The sequence below is a fragment of the Pezoporus wallicus genome, unplaced genomic scaffold (assembly GCF_028554395.1).
Source record: "Pezoporus wallicus isolate ANWC-B61680 ecotype Strahan unplaced genomic scaffold, APGP_CSIRO_Pwel_v1 contig_4847, whole genome shotgun sequence".
NCBI lineage: Eukaryota > Metazoa > Chordata > Aves > Psittaciformes > Psittacidae > Pezoporus > Pezoporus wallicus.
This window is the reverse complement of record NW_026642717.1, coordinates 1025228-1045698: the sequence shown is the minus strand read 5'-3', so window position 1 is coordinate 1045698 and position 20471 is coordinate 1025228. Positions and strand designations below refer to the sequence as shown.

Here is a 20471-nt window from a genome sequence, read left to right as displayed (position 1 = left end):
GTCCTAATAGGAAAATGGCTTTCAAAAGCCAGTATGTTTTTTGGAAATCAAACAGCCAAAGGAATGTAAGCCACATAGGGGAAAAAATAGTATATCTTTTGTTAGAAAGTTCTTCCTAATATAATAGTGTAGACTCTTACCAAAATCCTGTAATGAACCCGGATTATGTTCCTTTTAGTATTCATGATACCTTGAGAGCAGTTTAGAGGAAAGAAGGACAGAGCCAAGGGGCTTTAGTTCCACTCTAATTGTAAAACCTGTGGAGACTTCAGTAATTCAGAAATTCATGGAAATGGCAGTAGCAGCCTGTGGTGTCAGCTGAGCTGGCGTTTGGACGACTGTGCCAGTAGGCCAGTCAGATTGCATGGTTGGCGCCATGTCCTTCGTTGCAGGTGAGAGGGCTTTGGCCTGACTGTATGGGAACTCTAAGCATGTCTTGGTAAATGAAACAACAACTGAGAGTGGCTAGTGAAGAAAGGACAGAGCTGGTCAAAGTCTATGAGTAAAAAGGCACGTTGCCTGGGCACGGTGCTTCTGTATGTGCACATGTATACGTACAATCATGGTCACTCTGTGGTCCATAATTACATGATCTGTGATACTGTTTTATATGTATTCCTTCTTTTATATTGTTCCAACTTCAATTTTTCTTTGTGGAATTGTTTTTGTGGTAATGTTCACCTAGATTTGTATCAAAGGTACTTTAGGAACTTCCCATGCTTGACTTTATTATGCTCCCATCTCTCAATACCTTTGTCTATGTATATATGTACATGTCTCTGCAAAGTGCGGGTTTAAGATGCAAGTCTGGTTATTGGGCATGCTTGGGTGCCTCCGGGTAGCAGAAGACTTAGCTTGTAGTACAGCCTATGTCAACTGGGGACAGCGTGTCTTGGAAAGCACGTGCACAGAATAGCTCAGCAGGGTTGATGTCTGAAGTATGACTGGCAGACTAACACTGCATGACCAGCTCCTGTGCTGGTCTTTCATGTCTCACCCATAGGGTAAGACATCCTCTCCCTTTGCATTTCACTGTTTGGGTGTTTTTTAATATACAGGATCTATTCTCAGGAGCTGCTGAAAAATGCAAGAATCGTGCATGCTTGCACACATGCTCGTGCTTCTACCTCTTTTGATTTCAAGGCAGATGAAGAGTTTTACTCTGCCTAATCCCAGAATGTTTTCTCTGGTCTCTCAAATTCTTATGTTATTGATGACTACACAGAAACTTTCAGACACCAGGGCTGAGTGCCATAGGCAGGATCACGCTATACACAGGCTGTTGACTTAAACCTGAGCATCATGCCATTTTTGGCTGGCTGGGACAGATACAGGCTGTTAGACTTGTCAAACGCTGCTAAGCAGCAGGAGGTGGGAGGGATTTGAGACTGTATATTCTGTAACTCCTGGTTGATACGTCCTGGGAACACTTGTACAAATGCACTTCTTGCAGCACAGCACCTTGACCACAGTGTATGTAAGGACGATGCAATTGAAGATGACTCCCATCTTCAATTGCCTGGCTGGCCTCTGCCTTGAAGTGAAATGCAGAGGCCTGACAGAACACCTAGGACTTTAAAGGCAAGTTTTAAAAGCATTTCAAGCAGGCATTTGAAGAAGGGACAACGCATAGGGAATGCACCTGGGTAGCCGTATTCCTTCTGTGCAGCAGTCACCCTGGAGATGCGGTTTACTTTCAGTCAAGTTGGCTTAATGAAACTCTTCTGCTGTGGTAGATCATCCTGTTAGATCAGTTGTAGCCTTCTTTGTAGATCCTCCATCAGTCTGCATGTTCTAGTGAAGATTCAGTAGACCAGTGAAGACCTTCAGACTGGTACGACTTGGATCCACTCTCCCTCTCAAGGAAGCTGAGGAGAGCCTCTTCTGTGAGCCCTGTCCCCAGGCATCAGAACCATGACTTCTCCCAGCTTAGAACTCCTTGCCCCTCAGCAACTGTACAGGACCTTTCTGCTTTCCCACCATGGCCGACCTTCTAAACACCACATGATAAAGGCATTGCAGAGGCAGTAAACCCAGGAGGGAAATAATTGACACTTAAATGCAATTTAGCTGAGAAAGAAAATGTCCATGTCTGCCACAGCTTAGAGAAACGGTCTGTAATGCGGAACTGAAGACCTAAGGATTGGCTGTTTGTAATTCAAACCCTGCAGCTTTGATCTGTGTCTTGAAAGCATGGGGAACAAGTTAAAGGACATAATCAAAGTGAACAGGCAGCATAGTAAGCATGGGAAAACTAGTCACCTGAGCTGATTTTTTTTCTAGTTCCCAGGAGCCAAAAATCCCAAGCAATTTCAAGCCAACAAAAGCCAAATGCTGCCAGAAAAACTTGTCAGACTGATAAAATGCTTCACAGTGCTAGAAAGACAATAGACAAGCAACCTCTTCTTTCATTTCTGTCCGTAAAAGCTGCATGTTTGCTCCTTTCAGGAATCTTAGCATGTGATTGTCTGGGGTTTGGGTGGCTTTTTTTTTTTAAACCTTCTCATGCTGGATGGAGACTGGTGTGTTTTCTGAACATTGGAGCTTCCCGATGATAGCCTAAAATCTTCATCCTGACATGTGAGACCCCCTGGAAACTGCCTTTATTATATCCCAGATAAATAATTCACAGGATGAAGAGGGTATTTCTGTCTCCAAGTTCATTCAGTTCATATCTTTGGGAAAATAACATCACCATTATCCTCTTCCTGGTGGGATCTTCTTGTGGGAAGAGCTGTGAGGGTTTTTTTTAATGCTCGTGTCCAATTTCTAACCACGACTTTTATATTTTCCTGTGTTTCTCTAAGGCAGGTAACACCCCTCTTCACCTGGCTTGCCAGAACAGCCATTCCCAGAGCACTCGTGTTTTATTACTTGGAGGATCTCGAGCAGACCTCAAAAACAACGTGAGTTTTGAAACAAACGTGCTCATTTTTGTGTGCCTTTGTTTTAGCTGTTACTTTAACTTTCGGGAATACTCAAATACTTTCAGCTGTGGTTTTTGCTATAAATGCTATTGAAAAATGCCACTAACAAACCATTGTATACATCCTGTGCAGGAATGGTTCTCATAGGACTGAACAATGTACTACTTGTATCCGTCTCTTGAGTGGGGATGGAAGGAGTTATAGGGGGTTTTGCTGTTGCACAGACTGAGACAGCTGGTCCTTCCCTGCTTTTCGAGGTCCTGATGGTCTGACTCATACACTGTTGTGCAGTTCTGCAGAAGGGTTCTTCTTTCAGAAAGATGAAAGACTTAAAAGGGTTTTTATGCCAGACTGGTGAAAGTCTTCAGACCTGCCCCCATTGACACAGATCATGTGTACTGTGTGTCGATCTGTCATGACGTAGGTAGAAGGTGACTTCAGTTTCAGACAGCTTTCCTCCTATTTTATAATGAGAAGGAAGCCAGATGTTTTTGTCCCTTGCTTGATAGCAAGGTGGGCAGAGGCACACAAAGTGAAACCCATGGGGCTCTGCTCCCAGTGCCAGCTGCACATGTGCCACCCCTCCTGGGGATGCTGCTCTGTCCCCCGCTCCCATATTTATTCATTATGTGCAGCACCATTGAGTGTCCAGACCACATTGGTTTGTGGTTCAGAAGAACAGATTTAATGTAAAAATGTAGATCAGGTTTTGTAGTGCAGGAAAGCAGCATTTTGTGATCCCAGTATTTCCCACCAGTGGTTAAAGAATTTCTACACCAGCTTGCCTGGCCCCAGCTCTTGCTAAATCACACACACACACACACACACACCCACTGCGATAGCAGGCTTTGTTCTGCAGAGGAGACAGCACTGCTGTTCAGTGGAGGTGTGTGGCACTTGCTGCTCTCTTTGGTTTAATAGGATTGTTTCATCCTTGAATGCCTTGACAAGTGCAAGCTTTACTACTGCGATTACATGCTCAGAGCTTTGTTTCTGTTTGCAGGCAGGAGATACCTGTCTGCATGTGGCTGCTCGTTATAATCACTTGCCCATCATTAGGGTGCTACTCAGTGCTTTCTGTTCTGTCCATGAAAAGAACCAGGTCAGTGCATGAACCTCATTGTGACTTTGTGCCCTTTGCATATGCCTAGTTGTTGGGAAGAGGGATTCCTACCCAAGTGATCCCACTTCACTCTGTGTTTCACTGTACCACCAAATGCTTTTAAGAACAGCCTTAAAGTAATAGCATAAAAGTGGTTTATTATTTTGCCATCACATTTGCATCATTTCTTTAAAGCATTGCCTATTTATGAGGTTCTGCAATCATATGTTGGTAATAGGAAGGGGGTCTGGGACGGTAGCGGCATGAGGTTAGGAGTTGGCGCACTTGGGGCCTTATCAGTTCTTAGCAGAATGGGATTGGGCAAGAGACTTGGTTGTTTTATGGGGGCCCATTTTCTCCTCTGTAACTAGGATTTAATGATCCTGTGGCCATTACAGAGACATTGTAAAGCAGAACTCACTAATATTCAGATACTACAAAAGTGCAAATTCCTCTGAATAATTTTCTTTGCTGAATTTGCAGCATGGGGAATTGAAATAACATAAAAGTGAAGAAAAAATATGCTTTAAATTCAAAGTAATGGTCAGTCTAACCTAGGATTAATCATCCATAGCTGTTTATAGAGAAGTGATTGATTTTATACCTATAGCATAGCCTAATTGTGTGGTAGAAGGGAATGGATTTAGTACATTAAGATGTATTAAATCTGCTAAATAAATAGTTTATGTGGTGCTTAACCGCATCGTCTCACGCTCCTGGGAAACTTTCCATGTGTGGTTGAGCATCATAAAGATGTTTTCTGATGTGTACATTTAATCTTGTTTCTCAGATATGAGCTATTACACCAAACAAAAAGGGTTTCAGTATGTTGAATTTACTGTGTAATTTTATTTGGAAATGAGCCTTTAAACTTGCAAAATGAGCTACTGAATATTAAGATTAACCGGTGTGAACCTGGCCCAGAGAGACACCCCTTCCCTCCATTCCCCAGCACTACCCAAAGTTGTTCCATATTTGCACATATAATTATTTTATTTATGAATACACCTCACCCAGGTTAGTGACAAGCAGCAGACATCCACTAGTCTCAAGAAGATGTAATTTTCTGAAGGCAGAATGCAAGGCAGAGGAGACAGGAAGGCATTACATCCACGTGTCCCGTCTCCTTTGAACAGCTGCTGTGTTAGTGGTGCCCGAATCTGATCACAGCTGTCTTCACCTGTCTGTACTGGGACAAGGGCAGGGCAGTGTGTTATGCAGGACCTGGATCGCTCCTGGCTTTCATCCAAACCCTGTTTTTCTTGAGGAATCTCCTGAAGGGAACACCAGCCACCACACTGCTTGTACCTACCTGGCTGGTTTTGAGTAACGTGAGAGTTGACCATCTGTGCACCAAATAATCAAACCCGGAAAAAAGAGAAGGATGTGGTAGGAAAACCGGTTCTGCCCTCTGATGTCTTATCCATTTGCTGGTGGTAGAGCTGGGCTGCCTCCCAGCTGCATTGTGTATCACTTGTTTCAGTTAAACCAGATCACCAGCACCCCGGCTGCGTTTCTCAAAACCAGGCTGAAGCAGGTCCTTGCCCTGAAGTAGTTTCTGCCCCTTCCTGTCCCCTTCCTCCTAATTCTATTTTTCTTACTGAACAGGCCTTATTTCAGCTCAATGAGTGCAGGTCTCTTGAGCTCTGAGCCTCTTTTAGGGAGGTGTGATTTCTGCAGGGTGAGACCCAAGGACGCGTGTTACACCGTTGTTCTTTGCTTTCTGACTTGCAGGCAGGGGATACTGCGCTCCATGTAGCTGCTGCTCTCAATCACAGGAAGGTGGTTAAGCTGTTGCTGGAGGCAGGGGCTGACACATCCGTTGTCAACAATGTAAGCAGCACAGAGTTTTGTTGGTAACTTATATTAATGCAGACTCCCTTCAACGCTCTTTGTAGCGCTGGTAGAAAGTAATTTGGGTGTTAGAGCTGAATTAAATTGGGGTAAATGAAAGCAGTTAGTTAACTTCACTCTTGTGCACAGAGCATGTACTAACTTTGGGTGGAGAAATCCCACATTTCCAGGGGCTTCTGTTTGGAAGGAAATGCCATTTTCTTTTTCCTCTCAGGCAGGTCAGACCCCTCTAGAGGTTGCCAGACAGCACAATAACCCTGAGGTTGCACTCCTCCTCACTAAATCATCACAGGTACGTTACAGATCTTCCCCAGTACACACATACACTTGGAGCTGAGTCCAGTTAACCTTGAGAAGTCACATCCTCTTCTGCTGTGAAAGGTGCCTGTGTTTCTGCTGGCACTGTGTGCTGGCCTCGGGTATGTTGATGTGGAGCTTTTCAGCCCCCAAGGCCAGCAAGGTGTGCAGATTAAGCCTCCACAGCATTAAGCGCTGTCAGAGATCCCACTGGCCTGACTGGCAGAGGATGGAGCAGCCAGAGGCACTTGTTTGCCATTGCGGCCCAGGGGTTAGAAAGCTGCCCTGTACCCTAAAGTTCCTGGGTTGTGTTGCTCTGCTGCCTGCTTCAGGCATCTCTCATCCTTGTTGCACTGGAAGATGCTTAGAAATGGGGACAAAATGTCCTGTTTGTACTGTGCTGCTGCATGTGAAATGCTGCAATGCTCTTCGGGTCAGAAGGCACATGGTAGGACTCTCTATTCTGATATGAGACAAAATGCGGTTGCTGCCCTGCTCCTCTTTGTTACCTCTGAGTGAAAAGGGCTGGGCTTGGCTTGGCAACCAGCTGGAGGACACAGGAGGTGCTTACCTCTCCAGGGAACTGCAGTGTCCTTACAGACTTGCCTTAGTGGTGGTGTGTTTTCACAGCTATTGGCACCCATGGTGCTTGGTCCATCAGTGTTCATCTGGCAACACATTCTCCTTTATCCATTGCCTTTCAGACAGAGGTGAAAAGGGTATTACTCTATTACTTGGCTTCTGTGGTAAGAAAGAGCATGACATCACTGAGTAACAGTGTGGTCTGTCTTCAGGTCTCACGCTTTAACCGTGGAAGAAGCCTGAGGAAGAAGAGAGAGCGACTGAAGGAGGAAAGGCGAGCTCAGTCAGTACCACGAGATGAAGTGGTACAGAGCAAGGTATAGCCCTACGTTACCAGCTGCGTCTCCTGTGAGGGGGGATTGTAAATCCCATCAGGACCAAAGCTCTTTGGAGCCATCACTTGTGCATGAACACAGCAGCTGTCTGAGGCAGTCTGTGGTGCTGTGCAGCTAAAGGGTTGCTCACTCACGTGTGCAGAGCAGCTTAAAACTGGGCAACTGAAGAAAAGGCACCTTTTCTCCATCTATGCAAACACTCTGAACTCCCTGTCTTTGCTTCAAGCAGGGTAGCATCTCAGCTGCTGATGACACACCGAGCAGTGACCAGCCACCACAGAAGAAGAGTGATCTGAAGGATGAACCCCAGTCAACCTCACCTGATCTCAAAGGGAAAAAGAGTAAAAAGAAAAAGCCAAAGGAAAAGGTATGAGTAGGTTTAAAACAGCAGAGGGAAGGGATAATTGTTGAGCAATAGTTCTGTTGTCCCATGTGTTGGTGAGTCAGGGCAGCAGGCCTGCCATGCTCATGGGCAGAGGTAGTAGTCTTCAGACAGGAACAGATTGTGTAATTGTCACGATGGGTTTGTCCTGTTCCCACCAGGAACAGTTCACCAGGGGGCTCATAAATGGGGCAAGCGTTGTATGTATTTCCTGCAGATCTTGGCACTCTCAGACCCCATCTCCCCAGCCGATCAGCAGACACTCCCCCGGGCCCAGCAAAACGTGCCTAAGCGCAGAAGTAAGCATCACTGCTTCTCTCCACCGCCTCCCCACGAGGTCCGAGCCTACCAGCTCTACACGCTTTACCGAGGGAAGGATGGGAAGGTGATGCAGGTGAGCTGGACGCTGCCCTCCTGAAGCGGGATGTCGGAAGCAGCGCTCGGGACACGGGTAGCTAACAGATAGAGAATGTGCTCAACTAACTGCATTCTGGGGGGTACGGAATCATGACTGTGGGTTTGTTTTCCTTGTTTGGGCTTCAGCAGCATGTTGGCCTGAAGTCTGATAAACAATAGTCTGGGTTTGTGTGTGTCAAAGAAGACATACTTCAATAGTTTTGATTTGCAGAGTATTTCCTTTTTGGAGATAGTGTGACCAGTGAGTGGAAACAACATTGGAACTTTGATGATGCACTTTGAAATACTGAGATGGCAAAGGCCTTTTCTAAGGAGAGTAACTGAGAACAGTGGGTGAGCACTGAAGCTCACTAAACCAAGAGCTGTTTATTGCAATGCATCTTTAGGAATTCTAGGATTACTGGAGGCAGGAGCTATACAGAAATTGATTCACAAATATATCTGGAGTTACCAGCTCCTGGGCATCTATTCCAGCTTAGAGCCTGACAATCATTTTATTATGCAAATATTTAACAGTACACATTTATTTAAAAAAAGGCATGAAACCAGCAAATTCCCCTGTAGACACTGTAAGTGTCCATACTATGTTCTTAATGTTGCCCTCCTGTACCTCTGGGATTTCAATCTTTCCATTTCCTTAGCTTCTTAGAGCCATCATCCAGCTCTCCTCCGTCCCTTGCTGTAGTTAAAAAATTCAGAGAGACTGAAGTTCTCTCAAGGCAGACTTCAGGAGGTTTTACCATCTCCCTATGTAATGCTTGGAAAATTTCCAGACAGACACTGCAGGATCATCCTAAGAGAGAATATGAATTATATGTCCTAAGAGAGATTATGAAAGCTCCTACACCAGGAGCTTTCATATGTTGAATGGAGTATTTCCTTGCCCCTGGGATCTGATGGTAGGAGATGGGCTGGTAGGAGAGACTTGGGGAGCAGGAAGAAAGGTGCAGAGAGCAGATAGGATTTGTGCACAAATATAATCAATTCACAAAGATTAGCGTAATAGAGCTAGACACCCTTACATAGTATTTCTTGAAATAAATGACACAGCTCTGTCTCGTCTGTCGTCTTTGATGTCCTCAGGCCCTGAAGAGCAGATTTTCTCGAGTACCTGTATTTCTGAAACTTTCTTTAGTGCTCAGCAAACCAATCACCTTCCCCTGCCAAGGGAATAACCCTCAATTTGTGAAACAGTACTGCAGGGCCAGAGGTGAGAGGGGAGGAGTCTCCTCTGTGGACAGATTCAGAGCAGCCGCTTTGGGCTCCTGACTTGCCTCTTGAAGGAGCAGATTCCAGCCTTCAGACTGCAGAGAAAGCCAAAGAGAATCAGCTGTCCTTGTGTAAGGGAGCCTTTTGAGACCATCTCCCTGAGAGATTTAAATGTGGTCATGCAGCTCCCCTTGCAGAAGCGCGTTGGGACTTGGGACAAGTGAGTCAAAGGCAGCGATGTGCACAGCAGGCAAGGGTCAGCTGAATGTCAGCAGGGTGAAGGCAGGCAGGAGCAGCGACACAGCACCAAAACAAACAGAAAGAGCACATTATTGTCATTAGGTTAGAAAACAAATGCACACAAAACCACACATGTCCACAAAACCTTTTTCTTGGTACAGTTCAGAACTGCAGCATGTGATGTGGGATCCCTTTACACAGCACACAGTACTGTGGCGTACATGAGCTGAGCTCATCGCTGCTTGTAGCCCCAGCGAAATCAACACTGCTGTGTGTTAGGCTGTGCCCATATAAATCATATCAAGCCTTTTCTAGTCTGTACTTTTCCCACTAATAGCCTGTTTGCTGAGCTACTTTAAGATGTTATCAGGAGTTTGAGATACAGCACATGGTACAGAAGAGCCCATAACTGGACTGGGGAGGCTTTCCAAGTTCACCAAGAGGACAGTGGGATGTAGCAAGTTAATGTATGACTCTTTTCAGGCACCGATAAATGGATGTCGTTGTGAGCCCCTGATAAATAAACTGGAGAATCGGCTGGAGGCAACAGTGGAAGAAATAAAAGCTGAGTTTGGGACAGTACAAGATAAGATGAATATTAAGCTGGGCCAGATGGAAACCAAAACTCAACATCAAGTAAGACTATGACCTGGAGGTCTGCTTGCCCATATGAAAACATATCGTAAGCTTAATGAACATTTTTGTTGTCATGATTCACTTACTGCTTCTGTGTGGTAAAATGAACCTGAAATGTAATACTCTAGCCAGGGAACTGTGATATTCCACAGGGATCTAATGTTGAAAACTAGTCTTGCAAAACCCACATTTAATGTGTAAAGTGGCTTCTGGTGCTTTTTTAGACAATAAATCTAAACTGCTTGAGGCTGTAAGAGGGGAAATTTAAAGACAGAAGGCAGTCCTACAGCTCATCAGTTTATAATTGTAAAAATCCCTCTTGCTGAATTCTGCTTGCACTGAGATTCAAGATCCTCTAAATTATTTGTTGTTTTTAATGTAATTGTTATCCATCACTAATTCTGTGATTGAACCTTTTTGCAAGCTACATCTCATTGTCGTTGGCAGCAGTCCTAGAAATGAACACTGAAAGACAGACAGTACTTTGACTTACAAGGTTCACAGGTGGGGGGGGAGGGTGGTTTGGTTTTTAACATGATCACCTCAGCTAAGTTACAGTGTGTTTCCCCCCACCCCAGCTCCGTGTTTTAGACAAGCTTATGGCTGAGCGGCTCTCGGCAGAGAGAACAGAGTGCCTTCACCGCCTGCAGCAGCACACCGAGCTGGAAAAGAAAGAGGGGGAGAAACAGCAGGTAGGGCTTGAACCAGCTACTCCCTGTTAGCTCAGATGGATCAGCTCAAGAGTTTCGCGCCAGCAGGCAGAGGGAATATTGGCAACTTCTCTGCAAAAACAGACAAAAGAGCTTCGAAGACCAAATTGTTCGCTGGTATCACCCCCTTACTCTCTAAACCAACTTTATAAAGCTTTTGCATTAGAAATGGAGAGCGTGAAATCCAGTCTGTCTGTCATAATTTAATTTGGTGGTTCTGAAATATGGGATCTGTAACAAAAATGTTCTTTTTTCCTAACAAACAAAGTACTTTGCAAAAATTCCTACTACTAAATTTTTAAGTTGTGCTTTCAGCTTTAGCTTCATTAAAGGATGTCCGTAGGAACATCTGCAAATGGTAACAAGACCAAGACCTGCATTGTTCCTTTTAACAACCACATGGTTGTGCCTGAATCTCTCCCTTCTTCTCTATCTGATCTTTTTTCCCCTGTGCATTAAAAGGCTGAAGTTTTTGGCAACACTGGCAACACTGCACCATCTCCAAGCTGTATGCTACTGCCAGTAGGCAAGTTCTGTTTGTGTGCTTGTTTAATCAGCATGACAAGAATTAGCTGTTCCTGTAGAGAACCAGCTCTTGCCCTTCTAGCTTCTGCAAAGAACTCACCATTAAAACATGCTAAGAAATGTGTGTTCACGTCCTGTTTGCTCTAATTGAAATTACTGGAAAAACTTGAGTTGGGCTTCACTAGATGTCCATGTGCAGAGAAGGGCCAGACCTAAATTCATGATGTCATATGAACGAGAGAGTAAAAGAGCTACTCAGCATTTAAATGTTGACTGGCAAATGCCTCTGCATCTGACACTTACTAAGCACCTTTGTAATTTGAAAGCTGTTAGTGATTTATCATTTAGTGAGGGACTCATCTTTACCACCAGCAGAGGTTGGCAGTGGTATAAAGGGGTGTCCCGGAAGTGTCTAATTTGAATTCCACTCTTTATGGCAGCTTTGACCACATGTGATGTTCCTTAGAAAGTACCATTGACTGCATAATTAAACAATCATCCCTGATCAGAGGACTTAGATTTGAATGTACTGCTTCAAACACAACACTAAGAGGTGGTAGCTGGAACTAAGGAGGGTGCCTTTAATTCACTAATGCCTAGTTCTTCATCTTTTCTGATCTGCAGTCCCTTTAAATATTCCCAGAGGCAGCACATGCATCTGTGTAGGGAATCTTGAGCCCACAGACACTCAGCTTACTTCTCTTTGTCCTTGCCACATGTCCTCAGAAGCCCAGTAACTGTTGGAACTAATCACAGGATCATCTAATTACAGTCTCCTTCTCATAGATTTCCTTGGTCGATGAGCTGAAGACTTGGTGCATGTTGAAGATTCAGAATCTGGAGCTCAAGCTGTCTGGAGATTCCAGGTCATCAAGACCAAAATCAACTTTGTCCACTTGTGAGTCTCTCACTGAGACTCTGGATACTGAGAACAACCCCCACAGTGGCAAGGACTGTAAAGCCAACCAGCCTGTGCTGCAGTCAGAAGGCTCCCACCAGCATTCCTATATCATGCTTCCAAATAGCCCTCCGGAAGATGGGGGAAGGAGCAGAGGCCAGATGCCAGAACAGAACTTTGGCCAACATTTTTCCATTCAACAGGATGGTGTGTCAGGTACATTATCAGGTACTTTGATGTCATACTGATACAAAGGCGAGCTCATCAGCTGAAGGATACTTGTATTAATACCACAGACATTAATTCTGGCTGTGTGCTTTCCCCATCCCGTATGTCTTGGGGTTAGAATACACTCCAAGGCAGCTGCTGGGAATATTTTAAGACACAGTTCCCTTCACTGACTCTTCCTGATGCTTCCATGTCACTGTGTCTTTGAAGCCAAGTTCTCTGGTGCTCTGAATAATTCTGTTTTCTGAAATTCCTCCAGCTTCCCAGTCAGAATTGCTCCTACCCTGTTTTCTGGTGGGAAGTTGTGCAAATTATCCGAAGTCTACTGAAGGAAGGGTATTTAATGCTTTTCAGATGTGCATGGAACCTGTATCAGCAGGGTGCAGTGATGTGAACCTAAAATACTCCTTTCCCTTGAACCGAAGTCTTATTTAATTATTAGTTCCTTTGACAAGGACAAAAATAGCTGAGAACATTTCAGCCCAGTCAACGATCAGCATTTCAAGCCACCTCTCTGTGCTTGACCAGGGAAGCTTTTGATGTAAAAAGTAGAATGGGAGACTGGCTGGGCCTCCACAGCCAAGGAGAATGCTATCAAAGCCTTTGGCTTCTGTAAAATACATTGTATGTCTCCCCCCCCCCCCCCCCAACACTATGCAAAGTGAACAGACATGGGCATGAATACCCCATCAGACTAGAAATGCAGAACAGAAGCATCAAAATGTGTTACCTTTGCAAAATTAGTGGGGCTTTAAGTTTTGTAGAAGCAGGGAGTTCATGAGTATCAGAAGATATAAACTACTTTAGGAATGTAACCTGGTCTTTGTTACATGTTCTTCTCATGGAGTCCTTTGATTGCTGTCAGTATGTAGTCCCCCAGCTGCAATGCAGTGCTCTCTGCCTGAGCCAGCTTTTCTCTTTTAATGACTCTATTGTATCACCTGACTGTGACGATGTGATAAGGTAGGTAAGCCTCTACAGTGTACACACAGCACGGTCCATGGGAAACTGCATCATGCATCAAACAGCAAGGATTTCTGTATGCCAAAATAAATGCCCAGAGCTTTCCTAAATATCTATGTATTTATTTTATTCTGTAGGTACAGAGCAACAGTTAATCACTGGTGGACCAGTTTCTTCTTCTGCCCCTGCTCAAGATGTCAGGCCAAAGGACAAAGCTGGGAGTGCCAGCACGTTCCACAAGCTCCAGCAGGAGCTGCCTTCATCCGAGCTTTTGGGCTCTAAATTAAGACATGTTAAGGTTCAAGCTGCTTTGCAGCCCTTGACTGAACCTGCAAAGACTGAACCACGGAGTGGCTACTTCATTGACAAAGGAACGCAGACAAAGAAGTCCAGCAAAAGCGGGCAGTCAAGGCACAAAGCTGTGCACCACACCGGGGCACATCTGAGCCAAGAGCAGCAGCCCTCTGTCCTGCCTGCAGGACAGCCACCTGCCCCTGCGCTCAGAGACACCTCTCAGGCCCTGGAGATAACGCAGTACTTCTTTGAGGCCGTTTCCACGCAGATGGAGAAGTGGTATGAACGGAAGATAGAAGAAGCCCGGTGCCAAGCTAACCAGAAAGCGCAGCAAGACAAAGCTGCACTCAAGGAGCACATTAAAAGCTTAGAAGAGGAGCTCAGCAAATTAAGGACTAAGGTACAGAAAGAGAGCTAGCGTCTACCAAGCAGGTAAAGACAAGCAACAGGACCCATTTTGGAACCTGCCATATGGGAATCTGGAGTACTGGTGTATATATGTATTTGTGGTGCCTGTTACATCCAAACAAAATCCTCTTTTTCAGGAGTAGGAACTGACTTTGGAGTTAGTTCTCCAGAACCAAGAAGAATTCATATGCAGACTGTACTGATGACAATGAGATGCTGCACATTCGTTCCTTTCTTTGTTAGTTCCAAGAATATGCTAAATATTGCACTCTCAATTTCCAGGTGCTGCTTGAACACAAACTGCGTTAGAAACCAAAACTGCTTTCTGAAAAGGGAATGTCCTTATTTCCAAATAGGTCATGTGTGGCTAGAGGGTTCCACTGGAGGCTACATGTAAATATGTGGTGATACCAATACTGAAGTGAATCCAGGGTGTTTGAGAGAGCTTTTGACAGAATTCTTTAGTGATGAAGGGCTATTGATACTATTTTAGTCTCTCTCTAGTCAGTGGAGAGCAGCTACAGAACCAACTCCAATTACAAGCTCACACAGGTGACAGATGCAGGCTTCCAGCTGGGACACGCGAGGCTCCCACTGAGTAAGATACATCATATTAGGTACAGAGGCTTCTGTTGCCACTTTGCTTTTCTCTTGGTTTTACATTATTAAAAGCTAAGTTAGATTTGTCCTTTTTTTATGGAGTCCTGCTTGCAAAGCTCCTTGTGGTTACACAGTTGGTGGGGCTATATTTCAATAATCTGACAGAGAAGTTGTTTAGGGATGGCAAATATTTTACCATAACCATGTTCTATTTGCTAGGTATGATTTTTATATAAATCTCTTCTTCAGTCAGCAAATGGCTGAATTCTCCACTCCTAAAGAAGCTTGAGAAAGTCCTTTTATCTAGAGAAGTGAAAGCTTCTTGTACTCAAATGTTTCTTTTTTTCCTACAGAGTCAGGATTTTCTCACACACCTTGCCCTTTGTTCCTCTCTCCCGTTTCCCCCTCCCTTGTATCTCTAAAAAGAGAGGCCCGGCCTTGGTGAATCTGCAGGTCTTAAGGACTGGATTCACAAATAGTCACACAAAATAGAGCTCAACATCCTCTTAAAGTTTTTACGGATGTGTTTTGTTATAAAATCAAAACTTACAATGGCCAGTGTTGCCCACGCTGACATACTCCAGATCAGCACTGTTGCATCTGCACCCCTTTAGGGCTTCCTCCTTGTCCCTCTGAGAAGGCTTCTGTTAGAAATGTAAGTTAATAGATCATGACAGAACAGTTGTTCAGAACCAGTTCAAACACCGGACAGTACTGTTATGCCAAGCAGAAGGGTATTCTTCTTTCTGTACTGAGGAGCCCTAAAATCAATACAAAATACTTCACAGTATTGAAGACACCACTGACTAATTAGTGATTAAGCTTTTGTCTTTTTAGCAGATGTATAAAGAAAAAAAAATTGTATCATATAGCAATATTTTTAAAGTTCCTATTAATGCACTATCAAGACAAGAAAAGTGTATCTGCAGTTACGGAAGCACTAGTTTTATTGCTCTGACTTCTGTAGTCTAACCTAGACACTTCCATATGTTTACAGTTTTGTTTAAGCTACTGTAGGAACGCAGAAGCATGCTATTTAAGTTTTGTATCATCTTGATAAAGTGAATGTTTTGCCAAGCAATTAAAATAAGTGTTGCTCAAAAGTCTGTGGTGCAGTGTTCTCTAGCAAGAGAAAATAGAATCCCCTCAGTTGACTCAGAATGGGGAGCAGAAAATTGGACTTCAACTTCTCAGCTTTTGTGTTTGTGGCTATGAAACACAGGAACCAGTTCTATTGTCCATGCTGAGGGAGGCTGCAGGGGCTGACTGCCATTTGTTAGCTGCTGCACACACCCACGATTTCAGAAGTTAGGGGCACCAGGCTGAACGTGCAGATGATAGCACACAGTTCCTGAGCTTGCACAAGTACAGGGGAGACGGAAAGGCTATGGATTTAACCTAATCTACTTCACACATGAACTGCAATACCAAGGTACCCATTGGAGCAGTAATTTAAGACAGTAACTTGACTGCAGAGTAAATTTGAGAGGTTTTCTGATGCTAACAAGCATACTGTAAAATAAAGGGAGGCACCTTCTGCTAATTCCTTCCGTTCTACTACCCTTTGTAGTCACCCCTCCTTCAAAAGGAGGAGCCAACTGTATGCTGGGTTGCATCAAAAGGAATGTGACCAGCAGGTTGAGGGAAGTGATTCTCCCCCTCTGCTCTTATGAGACCCCACCTGCAGTCCTGCATCCAGCTCAGGCTCCCAACACAATAGGTATGTGCACCTGTTGGAGCAAGTCCAGAGGAAGCCACAAAGATGATCAGAGGGCTGTAGCACTTCTGTTATGGAGACAGGCTGAGATTTGGGCTTGTTCAGCCTGGAGAAGGCTTCAGTGAGACCTTAAAGCAGCCCCCAGTACCTAAAGGGGGCTTACAATAAATCTGGAGAGGGACTTCTTACAAAGGCAGTAGTGGCAGGACAAAAGGGAATGGCTTTAAATTGACAGAGGGAAGATTTAGATTGCCCCATCCCTGGCAGTGCCCAAGGCCAAATTGGATGGGGCTTCAAGCAACCTGGTCTAGTGGAAGGTGTCCTTACCCATGGCAGGAGTTTGGAACCAAATGATCATAGAATCACAGAACAGTTAGGGTTGGAAAGGACATTAAGAACATCCAGTTCCAACCCTCCTGCCATGGGCAGGGACACCGCCCACTAAACCATGTCTCCTAAGGCTCTGTCCAGCCTGGCCTTGAACACTGCCAGGGATGGAGCATGATCTGTAAGGTCCCTTCCAACCCAAAACATTCTGTTATTCTATGAGAACTACAGTAGTTGAAGGATTTCACAAAATACCTGTATTATCTACTTTTCTTCACAGCACACACTTGGGAGTATATATACTTACTCTAGCAGACTATACTTAGACACCTGAAGCCTTCTGGCAGGCAATTTTGTCTTGACAAGCCAACAACGCAGTGGAGATCATGGGCTGCAGCACTCATGGGGCACTCCCTGTCAAGAACTATTCCTGGTTATGAGGTCACAACCTAGAAACATACAAACTGGAGTCGAAGGAGTAATGCAGGCTCAGGGCCGTGAATGAAAAGCACTGTGGTGAGGCAGCAGGGAAAGTCTTGTAATTAAAGAGCAGAAATCAAACCGCTGGCTCAGGGGAAGGGGGAAGTTACATGTGAGAAACAGCTAACACTGATATGCTTGATTAGCCAAAATTCCTTTCTAAACAGCATTTTCTGGTAACATGAAGAATCAAGCCCCGACACACTAATGTTCAGTGTATTCTATCAGAAAACATTAACAGAATTTAGATTCTCAACAAAATGTTTAGACATACTTAAGTTCAAAGGGTTCTGTCTATACAAACCTCAACTTTTTAGCAGCCTCACTGGTGGTGTGCAACACATCCTTTCCTGCAAAGCTAAATATGTAACTTTGAAGACCCTTTGTTTGGCTCTAGGAAGAAGCATTCTTCCTTCTCTCCTATAGCCTGGAGGGGCCATACTGGCCTGTCCCTTCCCCTGTGCCAGCAGTGGCACTTACCAACATGGTGGCACTTACCAGACTTGGTGTGAGGCTGTCCAGCTAGTAAGGGCAGGTGGCTTCTCAAATGAATTGTAATAGAGCGAGAGAGGGAAGAGTTCCTTTATCTCTTGAAACCACGACCTGAATTGCAAGCAAGTACCTGACTACTGGATAGTCAGGTATGCAGCTACTTTTGTCTGGCTTTTTTATGCTGAGAGAATCCCAGACTCACCTTGGCATTTTTCATTTAAGAAAAAGAAGATAAACTGCAATTCACATAGAGGTAAGAATGATTGCAAGCTAACAATTAAAAGTTGAGTAACATAACGTTTGGAAAACCAGCCCACAATATCTGCAGTTAGTCTTTTCTGTCTGCAATTCTTCTTTATATTGACTTTTAAATACTAAAAGTTGAAGGTAATTCCTGTTAACTTGGTCATAACTGTTTCAGGGGATAAAATCACACATCTTCATATATAAAGACCTCCCCTTTTAAGTTTTATTCATTTAGGACTGAAAAACTATCTACACAGAAAACACTTGCTTTATGTTTTATCATGTTTATTTGCTTTGGGCCTATTTATTTATCCCAAATGTTCAGGGCTTTTTAATCCCAAATTTTGGTAAAAGTCCTTGGCACAGTACAGAAGGAGCTGTTGCCACTATAAATGTTACCACTTAAGAACTGCCACAATAGAAAACAGACAAAATAATCTGTCTTACATTTATTTGCCATTTCCCTGGTGTAACACTGCTGCTGTAGTTTTGGTGCTTTCTGCTTTTCCCACAGCACATGCTACATCATCCATTCAGGCCTTTAAAATCCTTTTGTGTCTCAGTGATTTCCACATGGGAGGGTAGCCAAACTGAGATGAGAAAGGGGAATAAACAAAACCCCCACCATGGTAGATTCCACCTTCAAACATTACCAGGTTGCCAGCAAAGGCTGCTACTCTAACCACATTCTGGAAGAAATACTATGCTTGTTCACAGCAGCTGAAAGTCCAGCTGTCAACAAACTTTAAGATCAGGATTTTGCTAGCTTAAGTGTTCTTTGAAGTTCCTGAAGTTGCATGTTGCCTTGAGTGATCATCATCCTGATGGCATCCTGTAAACCAAAATGCAATCTACTGAACCAAACATCTGTTCACAGCCCAGGTTTTACACAAGCACATGGATTTTAACACATTAAAACACGTACAATTCTTACCAGCACTATTGTGATCTGTTTTTTTTTGTGTGTGAAATTAATGCTATAATCACTGAGATGGTTAAAAACCAAGCGAACAAATGAATTAATTTAACAACACGTTTGGGGGCTGGTGACAGCTTTGCTTTAAAACTCAGTTTGGAACTGGATTCAAACTTCTAATAGTGTTTTCTTTATGCCTGTTTGTCTACTGCCTTTGCAGGCAAGCAGTGACAACTGCACAGAGGCATTATGCAGACAGGTGTTTGCACAGCAAGGGGATGTTTCAATGTTATTCTGATACAAGTCCTGTAATACTTTGTGTAACGCAGCCAGCAATACCTTGAGCACTGGCTAGAAAAAAGGATCAAGGTATAAAGCGGAGGACAGTAGACATACAAGAAACGTGAAGGTTTCTGCATTTCATACATGCTTCCTAGACACAACCATCCAATTTGATTGTGTTCAGCTTGAAATTTAAGATGAAAAAAAGGTATAAAAAGTTTGACCATTAATGAGTACATTATTGTATTACTCCATACAATTTTTCTCATTTGTGGTTTGAGTAGGCAGCATTTGTTTGGGTTTTAGGTTTTAATTCCAGATTATTATCTGGAAATTAAGAGAAACATCACTACTGCCAGCAGGGGGATCGTATTTAGAGATGCTGAATTACGTCTTCATATAAATGTTCCTTAAGAGAAAACAGTACTAGGAAACCTCTTACCAGCCTCGAAGTGACACCTGTAACAACCCTTGTATGAACTGCAGGACAACACACTGATCATTCCCGAGGGCAGGCAGTCAGGGTTCGGGGTTCCCGATCCTCACCTCATCTGTAGCATCTTTATTTCTCCTGAACTCCTCCCTGGCCCAGTCCTTTAAATAGCGGCGATCTGCTTCAGCAGGGACCTCACGAATAGCCCTTAGGATCTTCCTGTATAACTGAAGAACCTGCTGTCGCCTCAGGAACTGGGAAGGAAAGAGGCAAGTCCATCCGCTGTCCCAAGACACTGGTGCGAGGTAAACCCTCCGAGACTTTGTGGGACATTGAACCACCACAGTTCCCCACCGCGCAGTACTGCCCGAGATCCCGGTCCATGAAGCTTCAATGTCATCGGAAGGGGCATTCCAAGCACGCTGCGGTGCCTCAGGCCAGCTGCACACATGCACATGCAGCATTACATACGTGGGCGAGACCCACCTCACCCCTCGGCCACCCGCCGCCGCGGCCCAGCCCACGGCTCCCGCCCACCGGCCACCTCCCTCAGCCTCGCTGCTGCCATTCGCCACCCAGGCCGGGGGCCCTGTCAGCACTGCGGCTGCCGGAGGGAACCTGAGCCGCCCGCCCGCCCTCCCGTACCTGCTTCAGGTTGAGCGCACCCGGCGGCAGGCGGCTGGCGGCCATGACGCGCAGCTCCGCCTCTCCCGCCGCCGCCGTGGCCGCCGAGCCCGCCCCCGGCGGGCGGGGAGCACCGGCCGCCATTTCCGCTGCCTCTGGGGGCGGGCTCCTCGCTGTGGGCAAAGGCGGAGCTTGTCCCCCAGAGCACCGGCGGAGCTCAACGCCGAGGCGGAGGCTAGGGGCCCCCCCTGCACCCGCCCGCGGCCGGTGCCTGGAGGGCTGCGGGCAGCCGCGGACAGCCGCGGACAGCAGGACCCAGATGCAACAAACTGGAACAACAAACTATA

The 20471-nt window shown here is 44.9% G+C and overlaps 2 protein-coding genes across 2 annotated transcripts in view; one reads left to right on the top strand and one right to left on the bottom strand.

Annotated features, from left to right (window-relative positions):
* The window catches only part of ANKRD6 (ankyrin repeat domain 6), a 94065-nt gene extending 79614 nt beyond the window's left edge, over positions 1-14451 (top strand). The window contains exons 6-16 of the mRNA XM_057432108.1: positions 2808-2906; positions 3931-4029; positions 5764-5862; positions 6098-6175; positions 6975-7079; positions 7327-7464; positions 7697-7873; positions 9829-9981; positions 10560-10673; positions 12003-12342; positions 13443-14451. Of these exons, the coding sequence (XP_057288091.1) occupies positions 2808-2906; positions 3931-4029; positions 5764-5862; positions 6098-6175; positions 6975-7079; positions 7327-7464; positions 7697-7873; positions 9829-9981; positions 10560-10673; positions 12003-12342; positions 13443-14017 (1977 nt within the window). The 3' untranslated portion in view covers positions 14018-14451. The remainder of the gene's footprint in view (positions 1-2807; positions 2907-3930; positions 4030-5763; positions 5863-6097; positions 6176-6974; positions 7080-7326; positions 7465-7696; positions 7874-9828; positions 9982-10559; positions 10674-12002; positions 12343-13442) is intronic.
* Positions 14452-18303: 3852 nt separating this feature from the next.
* Positions 18304-20285, bottom strand: LYRM2 (LYR motif containing 2). Its single transcript, XM_057432105.1, has 3 exons — positions 20146-20285; positions 19614-19754; positions 18304-18701 (listed from the first exon to the last, which is right to left on the bottom strand). The coding sequence occupies exons 1-3, from the start codon at positions 20266-20268 to the stop codon at positions 18621-18623; spliced, it is 345 nt and encodes a 114-aa protein (XP_057288088.1). The 5' UTR covers positions 20269-20285; the 3' UTR covers positions 18304-18620.
* Positions 20286-20471: the final 186 nt, after the last annotated feature.